This window comes from Molossus molossus, unplaced genomic scaffold (genome assembly GCF_014108415.1).
Source record: "Molossus molossus isolate mMolMol1 unplaced genomic scaffold, mMolMol1.p scaffold_m16_p_10, whole genome shotgun sequence".
NCBI lineage: Eukaryota > Metazoa > Chordata > Mammalia > Chiroptera > Molossidae > Molossus > Molossus molossus.
Genome location: NW_023425345.1, coordinates 3,702,730 through 3,720,084, shown reverse-complemented (window position 1 = coordinate 3,720,084; position 17,355 = coordinate 3,702,730). Strand labels below are relative to the sequence as shown.

The window sequence follows — 17,355 nt, the reverse complement described above, 5'->3', positions numbered from 1 at the left end:
TACCCTGCATATGCTGACCCTCCAACTGGAGTGATGGGAGAATAAACCCCAATGAAGGCTTTCTTTCCTTTAGGGCATTCACATTTCATTCACTAAGCTGGTGCAAAAATTGTATTTTGCAGTCCATGGGAATGAATGGTTAATAGGCTGGACACTGGGGAACTTGAGCAAAGGCTGGGAACAAGAAGATGCCAAATAGAACAGTTGACTAGAGTATGTGCAGTCCATTCTCATTCTTCACGTAGACAACAGTGTTCTCATAACCTGAAAATGTTAGTATCTAGAAATGGTTAATACAATATGTGTCTGTAAACTTTCATTGTGGATCTCCTACTAATAGAAAAATTACTAAGATTAAAGATGGTATGGGTTTATTCGTGAGTAGTAGTTCAGTTAGTTAGAGCATCGTCGCAATACGTCAGCGTTTTGGGTTCCATCTCCAGCACATACAAGAATCAACCAATGAATGCATCAATAAGTGGAACAAAAAATCATATTTCTCTCTCTCCCTCCCTCTCTCATTTCCTCTCTCTAAAATCAAAGAAAATTTATTGATTTGAGAGAGAGAGAGAGAGGAAGGGAGAGGGAGAGAGAGATAGAAACATCGATGAGCGAGAACGGCTGCCTCCTGCATGCCCCCTGACTGGGGATCGGGGCCACAGCCTGGGCATGTGCCCTGACCAGGAATCAAACTGGCAACCTCTTGGTGCATGGGTTGACACTCAACCACTGAGCCACACCGGCCAGGCTAAAATCAATAAATTTTTTAAAATTTTTATAAGAGCGAATTGGGATTATTTATGCAGAGAATGTAATTTATTCAGCTGGACAATCTCTGTGTTCTTGCCTCTTCATCAAGAATTGGTTAAGAAGTTTTAGTGAAAAGGAAAATCACCATAAATAAAATTTCAAATGGATAATTATGAGCAATAAAAATTCAGTCATTTTATTTAAAAATATTCTAGATTGGCTGACAAAGGATCTAGGCCAACAGATAGGCTTTGGTATTGTTTTAACATTCCATTAACATTCACTGAACCACTGTGAAATTTCAGAATGAAATTGTGATTTAGCAGTTTTAAGGAGAGAACACAAAGCTTACCATGTGATTATTTTAATAGTTTTCAACTTTATTATAGAGATGACAGACATCTCAGCTAGGAGGCATAAAATGTGCTATGATGCAAAGAATTGTATAGAACATGCCGGAGGTTCTATTATGCAGTCAGTCAGTCAGTCAGTCAGTCAGTCAGCAAATATCTGTGGTGCTTCTTAGTCCTTCCACATCTTTCTGGCTGCCAAGCCCATTGCTTTATAATCATCTCTTTGCTTCTGTCTTCCCCATTAGACAGACTATATATACATTTGTCAAGATTTTATTCATATTTTCATTTCCATTAACTAAGATAGTGAGTGCCTGATGCCTAAGAGTCACTCAACAACAAAAATGTTTAATATGTGAATGGTCAAGAAAGAGTGATGGCAACATAATTGTCTTGAAGAATTGACTTATTTAAACCTAAATTAAATTATTTCCACACAAATTAGACACGACCTTTTACCATTATGTTCAATGATTATGGCATTTTGTTCTTTCTAGAGCCATCACTGAGTAAACTGTTAGATTTCCATTCATGAGAGGTGTCAAAGAATGATTCCATTAACATTCATTAGGCTGATGCTGCTAAAGGATCATTGTTTAGTGTTGGCAGACATGTGCTTTGATCACCCAGCTTTTCACCGTCTATAGGACAGCTCTTTCAACAGAATCCACATTATAAGACACATTTACATTATTTTTGTTTGTCACTTACAATTGGGGAAGACATTGGTTTTCTGTATAACTGATCTTCATAATGGCATTCTAAGAAATATTTACAATGATAAAACTTAAATTGCCTTAAGGAATTGGTATATGGATACAAATCTGTTTGTTCTTGGACAAGTGGCGTTATACAAAAAGCATACAGTTGAATTGAGCTCTACTGTAACTATTAGTACTGGGAAACACCATCTACCAGAAGTACAGTAGAATTAGTGCAAGAATGTAAAACACACTCCAGGAGATCACACAAGAGGATTGTTTAATTCATATTCAACGTCTGACATTGGTGTGCTGAAATCTATTGTGAAATGGGCTAGTTAGCTACAGGACATAACCCTCCAAAGAAGAGCATGTCTTTATGAACACCCATAGCAGTAACTTATGATTACTAGTCACAAATAATCACACTTCTCGTCTGTATGAATATTTTAATTATAAAAGTCAGAAAAATTACATAAAAATGCTTTGGAAGATTGACAGTTGGGGAAAGGGTTCAAAATTGCCTATCATCTCAATAATGTAATAGAACCTCTAGTGGAATTCAGAGTGCTACTCTCTCTCTTTCTGTTGTGCGCGCGCGCGCGCGCGTTTTTTTTTTTTTGGATATTTTCTGGTGCGTGCCCTTTTGTGGTTTTGCTTTAATATTATAGGGCATGTATAATTAGGTACCCTCCTTTTTTTCCCCCCCTCTTATTAGCAGAAACAGTTTTCCATGTGTCTCCTAACCATCATTTCCAAACTCTAAAAACCCTTTATTATATTCATCCTGTCCAATCTTTTAGGTTAATCACTTCCAAAGATATATTAGTTACTATATGAAAACATACTTTTAACAATCCTTATTTGTTCAAAATTTACATATTTCACTCTCATTGTATTTCATGCTATTTTATATAAACTTTGATAAAAATGACAAACACTTATTAAACATTGGCAAGGATATGTGTTTAATCTTTACAACAACCCTTTGCAGGGAGCTGCTTTTATTATCTGCAGTCAACAGATAAATAGAAAACTCAGATAGCTCAGCCAGAAAGTAGCACAGGTTGGTTCTGAATCCTGTTCTCCTACTATGACTTCTTCTGATACCTCTGATGATGGGCCTCTGAACCTTAGCTTTCTAGATTTGACAAGTGTTCGAGTCCATACTCACAGGGGAATCTTTTTGTCCCTGTGGCTAATTTAGTTTCTGGGCCACATCCATTTGTAACAATCAAAATGGCAAACAGCATTCCTGGTACAAAGACCATGGATCATTTAATGAGAGCAGAATGCTTTTTGTTTTAACTTTTAATATCCTTCATAATGATGGGTCATGTAAGTTATGATGGCCATTGTCTTTAGAAGGATGTCTGAACTGACTCCCAGCTTCTTTTTCTGGATTTTAACTATGCCTGTGTATCTGCTACCTGGAATTAAAAGTAGTCTTACAATACTGAATTAGAACGCAAATCTCATTTACTTATATCTGTTCATTTTTTTTGCAGGTCACGGAACAAAAAACCAAAGGTAAATTGTCTTTTTTTTTATAAGTCATTAGAACCTTTTGTGTTTAGATTTTACACCCTTGCTGACTCAGCCTCCAGTTCACTTAGTAAGTGAGAGTGGGTGTAGAGTAATTAAGGTTAGTTGTTTGCAGTCACTGAAGAGCAGTAATGACAAAAAGTACTTATGGATTTGTAATGGCCTTTGTATTTCCTTAATTTTTTTTTTTTTCATCCTCACCTGAGGACATTTTTGCATTAATCTTCAGGTAGAGTGAAAGGGAGAGAGGGAGGAAGAGAGAGAGAGAAACATCAATGTGAGAGAGACACATCGACTGGCGACCACCCACACAACCCCAACCAGGTCCGGGGACAAACTGCAACTGAGGTACGTGCCGTTAGCGGGAACCAAACCCAAGTCTCTCTGGACCATGGACCAACACTCTAACCTCTGAACTAAACCGGCCAGGGCCTGCCTTAAATTTCTTTAGAAAACAAAATGTTTAGAAAAAGTGATACCTGTTTTGAAAGTATATGGGTCATGACTTGGAACTGAACCTTTTCAAAACTTTTCTTTTATCATCTTTTTTTTTTTAAGTGAAAATTCTGGAGAAAACAGGTCAGGGATTTCTACTAAAAGTTATATGAAGGCATGGACTAGAGTTGGTCCTGCTGCCCAGATAACAAATAATAAAAAGTACTTCAGGTAGAAGCTAATATCCTCCTTTGTTGGATATTAGTATTGAGTTTCTGGGATTGAGCAGTAGATCAGATTTAATAGGAGTGATGGGTAAGATTAGAATGAAAAAGACTGTGTAATAGAGGGATTTAAACATAGCAGTTTAGCCTTGTTAAAAAGCTGTTCATTCAGCTTTTTCTTAATGGGAGTTATCTGTGAAATGATTGATTTATAAAAACTAACCTGACCTTAACTGCATTAGTAAAAGTACAATATCTAGAAAGGGATGTGCAGTTCCTATAATGTCCACCACATAATAGAAAGAACAGAGATAAACCTCTGAGGACCATGTGGCATTTGGGCCAGATCGGTTAAGAAATGTGAGCCTGTGTCACCTCTAGGAAGGTTAAACACCTGGGGATAGGTAGCCCATGGGGAAGAATAAGTGGCTGTCTTTAAAGATTTGAAGGGCTCTGGTGCCTTGGTAAATGTCTGTGGGTTGTTTTGTTCATTGAGACCTATTCTCATCCCAAAAGTACCAATGGTAAATGAAAGCAACACAGAAAAGCCTCCAGCACAATATAAATTAAACACATTTAGGTATTTTTGTCCAAAGCAGTAATTCATAACTTTTACACAGCTTTTCATCAGCACACCTGGGATGATAGACCATTGCAGTGCATTAGCTACAACTCTGTTTTTTGAGTCTGTTCTAGAAGGCATGTTACAGTGAATGAATGTTGGTGGTTAGAATAATTTTGAATTTACTCTAATTTATTAATACTCAAGGTGGGTACTCCCCCCCCCACACTCCAAGTGAATCATTTATAGAACTAAATCACTTGCAGTATACCTCACATCTTCAAGAAATACCAGTGTGTTCTAACACGGGTGGGAGCCATTTCTTCAGAGGTGGAACTGGCTCTTTCTAGAGAGTGAATGAAAGTGAGGTATTATAAGACATGTGGCTCATGTAGGTGGCCCAGATGAGAGGTAATGAGGATTTGAACCTGACTAGGAGCAGTGGTGATAGAAAGGAAGAAAGGAATTAGTGAGATGCTTTGGTTCAGTAGAATTTAATGTTGATTAGATAATGGTGCGTGGAGGAAAGGGCAAAGGCTAAGACACCTTCTAGGTTTCTGACTTGAGCAGCTGGTTAGATGATGACTCCATTCCTTGAACCAGGAGATAATGGGAGGGAGGAGCAAGGGAACAAATTTGCAGGTAAGGGGAAGGATAGAAGAGTTCTGAATTGGAGATAGTGATTTGGGAAATATTTTTACATAGTGATAGTTAAAGCCTAAGCTTGGGAGAGTTTATTTTCAACTAATTTAAATATGGGAAGGGTGCAGGCCCCATCTTCACATTCAGATTTTTTTAAAAGGTCCAGTTAATGACCAAATTCAGCTGCCATCTTGCATATCTTATTAAGGGGATAGTCAAAAGCAAGAGTTGCCAGCTGTGACACTTGAGCCAAATCTGACTCACTGCCTGTTTATGTACTGCCCGTGAACTAAGAATGTTTTATACATTTTTAAATAGTTGGGAAAGAAAGAAAAGAAGAACAATTTTACAACAATGAAAATGATATGAAATTTGTGTTTCAGTGTCATAAAGTTTTATTGGAACACAGCCACACTCATTCATTTATACATTGTCTGTGATTACTTTTGCCCTATAAGTACAGAGATGAGATGTCAGGACAAAGATCATATGGTTAGCAAAGCCTACAATATTTACTGTTTGGCCCTTTACAGAAGAAATTTACTGACCCCTAATCAAGAGTATGAGAAACAGCCCTGGCCAGTGTGGCTAAGTTGGTTGGGGATCGTCCTGTGCACTGAAAGGTTGCTGGTTCGAGTTCCAGTCAGGGTACATGCCCAGGTTGTAGGCTAGATCCCCAGTAGGAGATGAACAGGAGGCAGCTGATCAGTGTTCGGCTCTCACTTTGATATTTCTTTTTCCTTCTCCCTTCCTCTCTCTCTAAAGCGCATTTAAAAAAAAAAAAATTTTTTTTTAAGTAGGCCCTGACCACTTTGGCTCAGTGATTAGAGCGTCGGCCTGCGGACCAAAGAGTTGGGGGTTCGATTCTGGTCAAGGGCATATACCTCAGTTGCGGTTCAGTCCCCAGCCCTGGTCGGGTTCATGCGGGAGGCAACTAGTTGATGTGTCTTTCTCATGTCGATATTTCTCTCTCTCTGCTCTCCCCCCCCCCCCTCTGTCTGAAGGTAAATGGGAAAATGTCCTCGGGTGAGGATTTTTTTTTTTTAAAGGGTATTAGAAACCCACCAAGGGAGAGAGAAAAACTAAAGAGCTAGCTGGAGTGGGCCTCACAAAAACAGAGAGGGAGGGAATGGCGAGTAGGTCAAGCTGAAGAAAAGTTGAAGAAAAGGTCCAAGTGCCCATTAGACTGGCAATGAAGATCACTGTGGTTTAATGAGGAGAGAAATTCCTAGGGAGATGTTAGGGCAAAAGCCAGTGTACATCAAGTTTGAGGAGTGAGTGGAAGGTAAAGAAATGAAGACAGTGCTTAGAAGTTACTGACAATTGTTCAGTGTGTGTGGGCCACTCACTGTCATTAATCTTTGAAATTTTTTGTACTACGTTCATTGTAACTGATTATTCTTCACAAGAAATTCTCAGTCTCTTCTAGGGCTTGTTTGTATTTAACTACTTACTACCTTTATACATTTTCTAGATTTTTTTTTTAGGTATTTAGAGAAAATAGTAGTTTGTACTGGTTTTGCCTGTTTCAGAATTTTCTTAATATTTTTATCTGAAAAAGTGGTATCTTATTGAAGTTTTTCTGAAATAGAGGCAATTAGAAATTCGAACTATGAGATGAGAATGGTATAAGATAATTAAGACAACAGGGAAGGTAAAAAGATTCCATCCTTAGACTAAATAAATGGTTTTGGGAAGTAAATGAATGATTTATGATCCACCCTATCTCTGATGTAATAGTGGGAAAATGCCCTGAGGAGCTTTAGCAGAGAATCTCGCACAATGCATGATACCCACCAGGTTTCTTTGGTTGTGCTGTGAGTATTGTAGAGTTAGTCAAACTGGTGTTCAGGCCTCAGTCTAGGAGGCTGGCCTTACTGGGTTTCATTCTATCTTAGGGAAATGAGTCCAGGCATGTAGCAGACGTCACTAAAGGTCTAAAGTGAAGACTGTATACCTTTTATAGCAAAACTGCCTCACAGGAACATAGCTCCTCCACCCTAAAAACCACTTAGGAAGAATCCTTTCCAGCCTTTGCCAGTTTCTTGAATATTCTTATGATGAGGAAAGGGGATTGAGAATGCCATGTGGTATTGAATCTTCCAGGCACAGGTAGAAAATGGGTCATTAAATAATTCATCTTCATTCATCAATTGATCAGTCATTTATCCATTGGCTATTATAGCTCATGCAGAGGGTGCTGTGTTAAAAATTTTTGACAATGACCAATTTATTAAGTCATATGTTTATTCTGCTTGTCAGATTAAGTAGGTCAGATTATGACCTACTTTCCTTACTGGGAGGCCCAGTACAGCCTCCTGATGGGCTAAGGTTAAACCCAAGGGTTGCCTTGGTGTTATTTCGGGCATCTACTCGTTTTCACTGTTACTCAGAGTATACACCAGTGTCTAGTGAGTATAGATTTGGGCTTCCTGATTTCTGATGATATATCTCTGTCTTCACAAAGGAGCCAGTCCAACAAGCAACATGCTGGTCCAGCATCGTTTCAGGAGTCAGAATGGTACTGCCACCAGAGCTGGCCCTAACATTACTCTGAATGTGAGGGATTTGGGCCTTGGAATCCTCTGAATTATCAGGCTCAGTGATTGTTTATATATTACTGCCAGTCTCTATTTTCCAGGTAAATTTTTTTTGGAAAGGGTGGCAGTCTTTTGGTAGGATGAAGCAAGGAAGGTACAGATCCAGAACAGCCTCTGTAGGTTTGAGCCAGAGGGTTCTGTAGAGTATAGCTTAATAGTCATCCAGCACATCCATCCACTTTCGCCATTTTTAAAAGTAAATGAAAACATTAAATTATTAAAGTCAATAGGAAAAGTATCTACATTTTGAAATTTTTATTTTAAATAAAGTTGGGGAGGCACAAGATATACTTAAAATGGGATGGTGGGGCAAAAGCAAAAAGATTTATAATGTTTATAATATTTATACACAGTGCCAAGCAAGAGTCTTTGAGTTCAAGTGTCTGTAGTAACCAACAAGTTGATTTTATGATTCTCTAGGTAGAGATTCCCTGTGGCAGGCCTTATGAAAAAAGGATGAAAGATATATCTTAGGCTTTGTGGGACTTATGGCCTGGTGAGGGAGAGGGGCCTATCAAGGGAGAATTTCAATATAATATGGTAAATTCAGTGGTGAAGAGAGATGGATGGTGTGTTCCAGGAGCACAAGTGAAGGGTGCTTAGCCTGCTTAGTCCAGGGACTTTGAGATAAGTTTCTCACAGGTGGATCTTGAAGAATGTGGGTGACGGGAAAGAGCCCTTAGGCTGAGAACCTTAAATATTTGCCTGGGAACCATCTGTACCCTCAGACCTGCTGGGCAGCCCTTCAGGGAATTCCACTATTGATTTAGGAGAGTGAATACAGACTGCTTCCCTCTACCCCTTAGTCAATGGAATGGAATTCCTTGATATTGGTGTCTTTGAATCCTTATCACCATCACTACTCCCTACCCTAAACTAAAGATAGTGGCAATTTGGAAAGACCATGTTCATCAGGAATAGGATGAAAGAAGGGTTGTCTTGTTGCAATTGGTCCCATGTAAGCATTTTTTTTTAATCCTCACCCGAGGACATTTTTCCATTTTTTGTTCAGATAGAATGGGAGGGAAAGAGAGGAATTGAGAGAGAGAGAAACATCAACATGAAAGGGACACATCTAGTGGTTGCCACCCGCACAACCCAACCAGGGCCGGGTACAAACTGCAACCAAGGTACGTGCCCTTATCGGGAACCGAACCCAGATCTCTGGACCACAGGCCAACGCTCTAACCACTGAGCAAAACCGGCCAGGGCCCCATGTAAGCATTTTTTTATTTTTTTATTTTTATTTATTTTATTTTTTTTTATCCTCACCCGAGGATATTTTTCCATTTTTTGTACAGATAGAGTGGGAGGGAGAGGGAGGAAGGAGAGAGAGAGAGAAACATCGACGTGAAGGGACACATCGAGTGGCTGCTACCCGCACGACCAACCAGGGCCCGGGACAAACTGCAACCGAAGTACGTGCCCTTAGCGGGAATCGAACCCGGGTCTCTCCGGACCGCAGGCCGATGCTCTAACCACTGAGCCAAACCGGCCAGGGCTGTAAGCATTTTTTAAAATAATCTTTAGGAAAATGTATTTGATTTCAAAGGTTGTTTCCCAATCTCTCTCTTTCAGTGCCCGAAGTGACGAAACCAAGTTTAAGCCAACCAACGGCCGCCAGCCCAATTGGCAGCTCTCCATCGCCACCAGTCAATGGTGGCAACAATGCCAAAAGGGTGGCAGTGCCGAACGGACAACCGCCAAGCGCCGCCCGCTACATGCCTCGGGAGGTGCCGCCGCGATTCCGTTGCCAGCAGGACCACAAAGTGTTACTAAAACGTGGGCAGCCCCCTCCACCATCCTGCATGCTCCTTGGGGGTGGGGCAGGGCCTCCTCCCTCCACAGCACCTGGAGCAAACCCAAACAACGCACAAGTGACAGGAACGCTGCTGCAGAGTGAGAGTGGGACTGCAACAGGTGAGGAATTGGTGTTGGTGACTTGAATTCATAGCAGCTTTAGAGAGGAAGAGCACCTTTTTTATATTGCCTGGTGTAAAGTCCACAAAAAACATTAATTATATAAACTATTGGAGTTATTCAAAAGATGGGAGAGGAACCCAGTATGAAATGTATATCAGCATTTCTCTTCTGAAACTGGGTTTTAGTGTCCAGTGAGTGTGTGCTCTTGGTGTGAGATGTTAACATAGCTGCTGTTTGTCATCACTGTTTGGAGCTTTTTTTCCCCTTCTCAAACAAGAGCATTATAAATTCAAGCCTTCATAGTTCCAGTTGTCACCACAAGTGTATGCTCCAAGTATGATTGGAAGTGGTGCTAGTACAAGGGCGTGTTCTAAAACTTAGATGCTCAATTTTTTTTTTATTAATTAATTTTTGTTACAGATATTTCTCCTTTTTCCCCCACTGATTTCTCCCTCCCTCTCTCCCTGCCCTGTCCCCAGCTTTGTTGTCCATGTCCATTGTTCATGCATACATGCATATAAGTTCTGTGGTTTATCTCTCCCCCACCACCCCTTCTTCTGGGGATTTTCAGTCTGTACACCACTTCCACGTCTCTGGGACTACCCCATTCCTCAGACTGTTATGTTTATTATATTCCACAAGTAAGTGAGATCATATGATACTTTCCAGGTACCTCCATGTAGTCTCAAAGGATAAGAGATCTTTCTTTCTTACAGCTGCGTAGTAGAGGTGCTCATTTTTATGTTCCCAAAATGTTAGGCAGGTAGACAGAATGGTTTCTTAGATTACTCACTAGAATCTTGGGAGGATAACAAATAATATTATTCTATAGTCTTTTATTAGATTATTTTAAAGCAGTATTTCTTTAGGGGGCCCTTGATTTTGAGCATTATTAAAAACTATATAGATACAAGGATCCTTAGCTAAATGGTTCCACTAGAAGTTTTGAGATTTTTTTTCAATTTGTGAATACTAAATCAGTCAATAGCTAAGAATTTCCAAATATTTTTTTTAGCTCATTAACAGATTTCAAGTTATCTCTTAAAATGTTTTGTTTTTGAGCACCATTAAGCGTTGGCAAAGACAATGAATTGTGGTTGTTAACAATAGGATGCTTTATTCTAGTCTAAGTTTGAACATAGAATTGCTTGGAAAATTCTCTCACTGTCTCATGTGCAGAGTAAGGGTGGAAAGAAACCTGATATGACATAGGCTTCATGCAGAGATAAGCCCTATGCATGAGGCTTCCCTGTGGTGACCATCAGGCCAGGCCCAAAGCCAGCAGGGAAGGCCTCCTGGCCCTTCCTTTCTGGCCTCTTGTAACCAGATACAAAAGGAAGTCTGTGAGGAGCGGTTGTGTCGGGCATCTCTGCAGCCTAGTCTAGCCAGGCCTGAATATAGGCATAGGTCCAGAGTGAGCTAGAATCTCCTGTTTACATTTTTAAAACCAAGGAGACCCCTAAATGTCAAGAGTTTGAGATTCTGTGCTTCCTTACTTTTATATGGCTTTATGTAATGTTTTTTTCAACTTCATGTTGATTTTAAGCTGTGCTTGGTTAAAGGAGCTAAATAAGTTTAGAACAAATTATTGGGTTTAAAACATGTCATTTTCCCCCCACCAGATATGGTAGGTAAATTCCACTAAAATATGTGCTGAGCCAGACTAATTCATCATTAAGTTCCTTGGGCATACAAACTGATTCATGCTTATCTGCCCCTGGCATCCAGCTGGGTTGGGCATTCATTATTCAGACAGTGCTCACTGAGCAGTGATGTGCAGGACACTGTGGAATTCAAACGCTAGCAAGATAGGGTCTCTGCCTAAAAAGTGCTAACATGGGAGAGGGAAGACGAACACAGTATTCTAGCACTGAGCAAAATGGCTTCGTTTAAAAATGGCACTTGAAGTAGGCCCAGAAAAAAGAGCAAATTTCAATGTATGAATTCAGAAGGAATAGAACAAACAGTAAGTGCTGATGTGTAATGTTGTCTGGGTGAGAAAGTGCAAGTTATGGAATGTCAAGTAGTATGAAATGTAGACCTCTACATAGAAAATTGGAAGATGAGACTAGAAAAGTCACTTGGTCCCGGGTTATGGAGTATCTTGATCAAACTCCAGACCAAAAAGTTTAGCTTTATTCTTGTGCACTAAGGAACTATTGAAGGTATTTCATATAGCAGGAATATATTCAAAGATGTGCTTTAGAAAAATCCTTCCAGCCAGGCATGTTTAGGGTAGATTGGAGATACAGGGCAAGCAGAGTGTTACTGCATTGTATCGATATAAGAAGGCCCTTCTCTGTCCGTAGGAATAGCAAAGGGATAGATTTGAAAGATGTTGCAGAGTTAGACTTAGCAAGTACACCAACCAGGTAAGATTAAAGAGAAGAAATGACTAAAACAGGAGTAGTACAGTTCACCAAGATGGGCAACTGGGTGGAGAAGCTAGTTTGTGGGGAAATGTGATGAATTCTCTTGGGCAGTTTGAGCTTGAACTGTTAATAGAGTGTGCATATGTGTCTATGATTGATAAGACACTCTCTTTCCCAGAGTCAACCCTTGGAGGTGCTGCTGCTTCAAATTATGCAAATTCCACTTGGGGCCCGGGAGCCTCCTCCAACAACGGCACCTCCCCCAACCCAATTCACATCTGGGACAAGGTGATTGTAGACGGGTCTAACATGGAAGAGTGGCCTCGTATTGCCAGCAAAGACACTGAGTCTTCTTCCGAAAACACCACCGATAACAACAGTGCCTCGAACCCTGGCTCTGAGAAGAGCACTCTGCCAGGAAGCACCACTAGTAATAAAGGAAAAGGGAGCCAGTGCCAGTCTGCAAGTTCTGGGAACGAATGTAATCTTGGGGTCTGGAAATCTGACCCTAAGGCTAAATCTGTTCAATCTTCCAACTCTGCTACAGAGAGCAACAATGGACTAGGAAATTGGAGGAATGTGAGTGGTCAGGATAGAATTGGACCTGGCTCTGGCTTCAGCAACTTTAACCCAAATAGCAACCCATCTGCCTGGCCAGCACTGGTCCAAGAAGGAAATTCTAGGAAAGGGGCATTGGAAACAGATACTAGTAATTCCAGTGCACAGGTTAGCACAGTAGGTCAGGCATCCAGGGAACAGCAGTCAAAGATGGAAAATGCGGGTGTTAATTTTGTTGTCTCTGGCAGAGAACAGGCTCAAATTCATAACACTGATGGACCAAAAAATGGAAACACTAACTCCTTGAACTTAAGTTCACCAAACCCCATGGAGAATAAGGGAATGCCCTTTGGTATGGGCTTGGGGAACGCCTCCAGGAGCACTGATGCCCCTTCACAAAGCACTGGAGATCGAAAGACTGGGAGTGTTGGATCTTGGGGTGCAGCTAGGGGGCCTTCTGGAACTGACACAGCCTCTGGACAAAGCAATTCTGGAAACAATGGGAACAATGGAAAGGATAGAGAGGACTCCTGGAAAGGAGCTTCTGCTCAGAAGTCAACTGGGTCAAAAAATGACTCTTGGGACAATAACAGGTCTACGGGTGGGTCCTGGAACTTTGGCCCTCAGGACTCTAATGACAACAAATGGGGTGAAGGGAACAAAATAACATCTGGGGTCTCTCAGGGAGAATGGAAACAGCCGACTGGGTCTGATGAGTTGAAAATTGGAGAATGGAGTGGTCCAAACCAACCAAATTCTAGCACTGGAGCATGGGACAATCAAAAGGGCCACCCCCTCCCTGAAAACCAAGGCAATGCCCAGGCTCCCTGTTGGGGAAGATCTTCCAGCTCCACAGGAAGTGAAGTTGGAGGTCAAAGCACTGGAAGCAACCACAAAGCAGGAAGTAGTGACAGTCATAATTCTGGCCGTCGGTCATATAGGCCCACACATCCTGATTGTCAGGCTGTCTTGCAGACTCTTTTGAGCCGAACTGATTTGGACCCCAGGGTGCTCTCAAACACTGGCTGGGGCCAAACTCAAATTAAGCAGGACACAGTGTGGGATATTGAAGAGGTGCCACGGCCTGAGGGAAAATCGGACAAAGGAACTGAGGGGTGGGAGAGCGCTGCCACACAGACCAAGAACTCAGGGGGCTGGGGAGATGCACCCAGCCAAAGCAATCAAATGAAGTCTGGATGGGGAGAGCTCTCAGCCTCTACGGAGTGGAAAGACCCCAAGAACACAGGAGGCTGGAATGACTATAAGAACAACAACTCTTCCAATTGGGGAGGAGGACGACCAGATGAAAAGACATCTTCCTCTTGGAATGAGAATCCCAGCAAGGATCAGGGGTGGGGAGGTGTACGCCAGCCCAATCAAGGATGGGCTTCTGGAAAGAATGGTTGGGGAGAGGAAGTTGATCAAGCAAAAAATAGCAATTGGGAAAGTTCTGCAAGTAAACCTGGGTCTGGGTGGGGCGAAGGAGGGCAGAATGAAATTGGAACTTGGGGGAATGGTGGGAATGCCAGCCTAGTTTCCAAAGGTGGCTGGGAAGATTGCAAAAGATCTCCAGCCTGGACTGAGACAGGCAGACAGCCCAATTCCTGGAATAAACAGCACCAACAGCAGCAGCAGTCACAGCAGCCACCGCCACCACAACCTGAGGCTTCTGGTTCATGGGGAGGCCCACCCCCACCACCTCCAGGCAATGGACGACCTTCCAATTCCAACTGGAGCAGCGGGCCACAGCCAGTAACCCCTAAGGATGAGGAACCCAGTGGTTGGGAAGAACCATCCCCACAGTCAATTAGTCGGAAAATGGACATTGATGATGGCACTTCAGCGTGGGGAGACCCCAACAGTTATAACTACAAGAATGTGAATCTGTGGGACAAGAATTCCCAAGGCGGCCCACCACCTCGAGAACCAAACCTGCCTACCCCAATGACCAGTAAATCAGCATCAGGTAGGTAGTGTCTTTTCTTGCAGGTTTTGATGAAAAAAATAAATCCTAAACCAAGATATTTTTATTAGGCTGCATTTATTCAACTTAGTTGTATTCTGGGAATCTTACCTGCATTTACAGAAGCTCTCTTTTTCTAAAGTGATAGTGATAACAGATGTTGGTAGTACATTTTAATGTTCTTGCTTGGCAAAAAGAAAAGATGGTATCCCTGTGTCAGTCTGCCAGAATTATTATTTTTTTAATTGTATTGGTCTGCAGAATCCTAAAGACTTATTATCTTGCTAAGCAAACTATGCTCTAGATTTAAAAATAAAGAATTAAAATAGTAGCAGAAGTAGATCTGATTTCCATTCTGGTAATACACGTGGCCACATCCTCTGTATTTCTCTTTCCTCAGCAAAGGGAAGTGTGTATTGTCCATAGAGAGGCCATCAGAATGCTGTGGCAAAGTGGGGATCTATCTGGTCACTTTCTAGACGATTTTAATGATCACCTTTGAAAGTAGAGTTCTTTGTATGAGAGGTTGTTATCTCATGATAATCAGTTGTCCAGAATTTAAATTTCTTCCCGCCTTATTCAAATAAGAAACACCATACCTAGTAAATAAAAAGTAGTGCTGGTAATATCATTCTTAGTTTGGCATTGTCGGCTTGAATGCCCCCATAAAACATATAGTTCAACAAACTAAAGGGATGCACTCACTATTCAAGTGGTGTTTTTTTTTTTCTTAGTTAAAATTAATCATACTATTCAGTTTTTCACTCCCCGAAATGTTCAGTGGATTTAATTATGGCCACTTAGAAAATGCTTACTTTGAACTAGTTGTGTTTTTGTTTTTTTTTCCCCCCAAATATTACAAAGCATGAAGAAGGAAATGAAGATTACTCATTAATTCCTTTTCTAGGATAAAACCTGCTAACATATTAAAAAACACTATAGTTGACCCTCTGGATCCAGTGGTTCCCCCATCCACAGATTCATCCAACCACAGATCAAAAATATTTAGAGCCCTGGCCGGTTTGGCTCAGCGGTTAGAGAGTCGGCCTGCAGTCCAGAGAGACCTGGGTTCGGTTCCCGCTAAGGGCATGTACCTCGGTTGCAGTTTGTCCCCGGCCCTGGTTGGTCGTGCGGGTGGCAGCCACTCGATGTGTTCCTTTCGTGTCGATGTTTCTCTCTCTCTCTCTCTCTCTCTCTCTCTCTCTCTCTCTCTCTCTCTCTCTCCCCCTCTCCCTCCCTCCCTCCCACTCTATCTGAACAGAAAAAATGGAAAAATGTCCTCGGGTGAGGATAAAAAAAAAAAAAAATATTTAGAAAAAAAAAAAAGTCCAAAATTATGTTGTATACTATGAAGTTAAGCCTATGATGGTTGTGTCTGTCCTGAACATGTACAGACTTTTTTTTTTGTCATTATTTCCTTAGCAATATAGTATAAATACTATTTACATAGTTTTTGCATTACACTAGATATTATAACTAATCCAGAGACGAATTAAAGTGTACTGGTGGATGTGCATAGATTATGTGCAAATACTACTCCATTCTACATAGAGAACTAGTGCATCTGTAGATTTTGGTCCTGGAATCAGTCCTCCTCGTATGCTGAGGGAAAAAACCTTCAAACTAAACAGAAAAGCAAAAGGGTAATAAAAGAATCTTAACCCCTAGGGTCTCTCCCCACAGGTAATCTCTTAGAACATTTTGTTCATACCTATAGCAAAATATATCTATCCTTTAATAATTTGACACAGAAGGGATTATATTATGTACACTGTTCTTTACCTTGCTTTTTTTGTAATACTTAAAAACTTTCGCCCTGGCCGGTTTGGTTCAGCGGTTAGAGTGTCCGCCTGCGGTCCACAGAGACCTGGGTTCGGTTCTGCTAAGGGCGTGTACCTCGGCTGCAGTTTTTCCCCGGCCCTGGTTGGTCGTGCGGGGGGGCAGGCACTCGATGTGTCCCTTTCACGTCGATGTTTTTCTCTCTCTCTCTCTCTCTCTCTCTCTCTCTCTCTCTCTCTCTCTCTCTCTTCCTCTCTCTTCCTCTCTCTTCCTCTCTCCCCTCCCACTCTATCTGAACAAAAAATGGAAAAATGTCCTCGGGTGAGGATAAAAAAAACAACTTTCCATATTACCATGTACATTTTTGTCTTCTAATTGCTTCATATAAAATATTCGTTTTATGGGTGATCCACAATTAGTGTAGCCAGTCCCTTTTTGGTAGATATTTGGGTTGATTCCAAATGGTTTCTGACAGTGATGCAGTGGGCATTGTTGTGCATGTCAATTTCATCTACTTTTGTAAGTTTCACTATGGTATAATTTCCTGGCAGTGGAATTAGTGGACCAAAAGTGATAATGCCAAATGCCCTCCATGAAGGTAGAACCCACTTATATTTCTCAGAGTACCTGTTCCTCCCACCTTCACCCCCACTGGATAGTATGGTGTTTGATTTAATGTATGGAGACACATTTCTTGTCTTTATAGTCTGGAGCAAAAGCACACCACCTGCCCCAGATAATGGTACTTCAGCTTGGGGTGAGCCAAATGAAAGCAGTCCTGGGTGGGGCGAAATGGATGACACAGGAGCATCGACCACAGGCTGGGGGAATGCACCTTCCAACGCTCCAAATGCCATGAAACCTAGTAAGTATACAGCATTATTTTTGAGGGATTCTCTGTTAATTTGGGGGTCATGCATTTTGGGGAGGGCTCTTTAGTGTTTAAAC

At 41.4% G+C, this 17,355-nt stretch overlaps 1 protein-coding gene across 15 annotated transcripts in view; it reads left to right on the top strand.

Annotated features, from left to right (window-relative positions):
• TNRC6B (trinucleotide repeat containing adaptor 6B) overlaps positions 1-17,355 on the top strand; it is a 281,369-nt gene that overhangs the window by 202,450 nt on the left and 61,564 nt on the right. For all 15 annotated transcript variants that reach the window (XM_036252307.1, XM_036252301.1, XM_036252298.1 and 12 more), the window contains 4 exons: positions 3,313-3,334; positions 9,391-9,732; positions 12,286-14,631; positions 17,114-17,272. In XM_036252307.1, the coding sequence (XP_036108200.1) occupies positions 3,313-3,334; positions 9,391-9,732; positions 12,286-14,631; positions 17,114-17,272 (2,869 nt within the window). The remainder of the gene's footprint in view (positions 1-3,312; positions 3,335-9,390; positions 9,733-12,285; positions 14,632-17,113; positions 17,273-17,355) is intronic.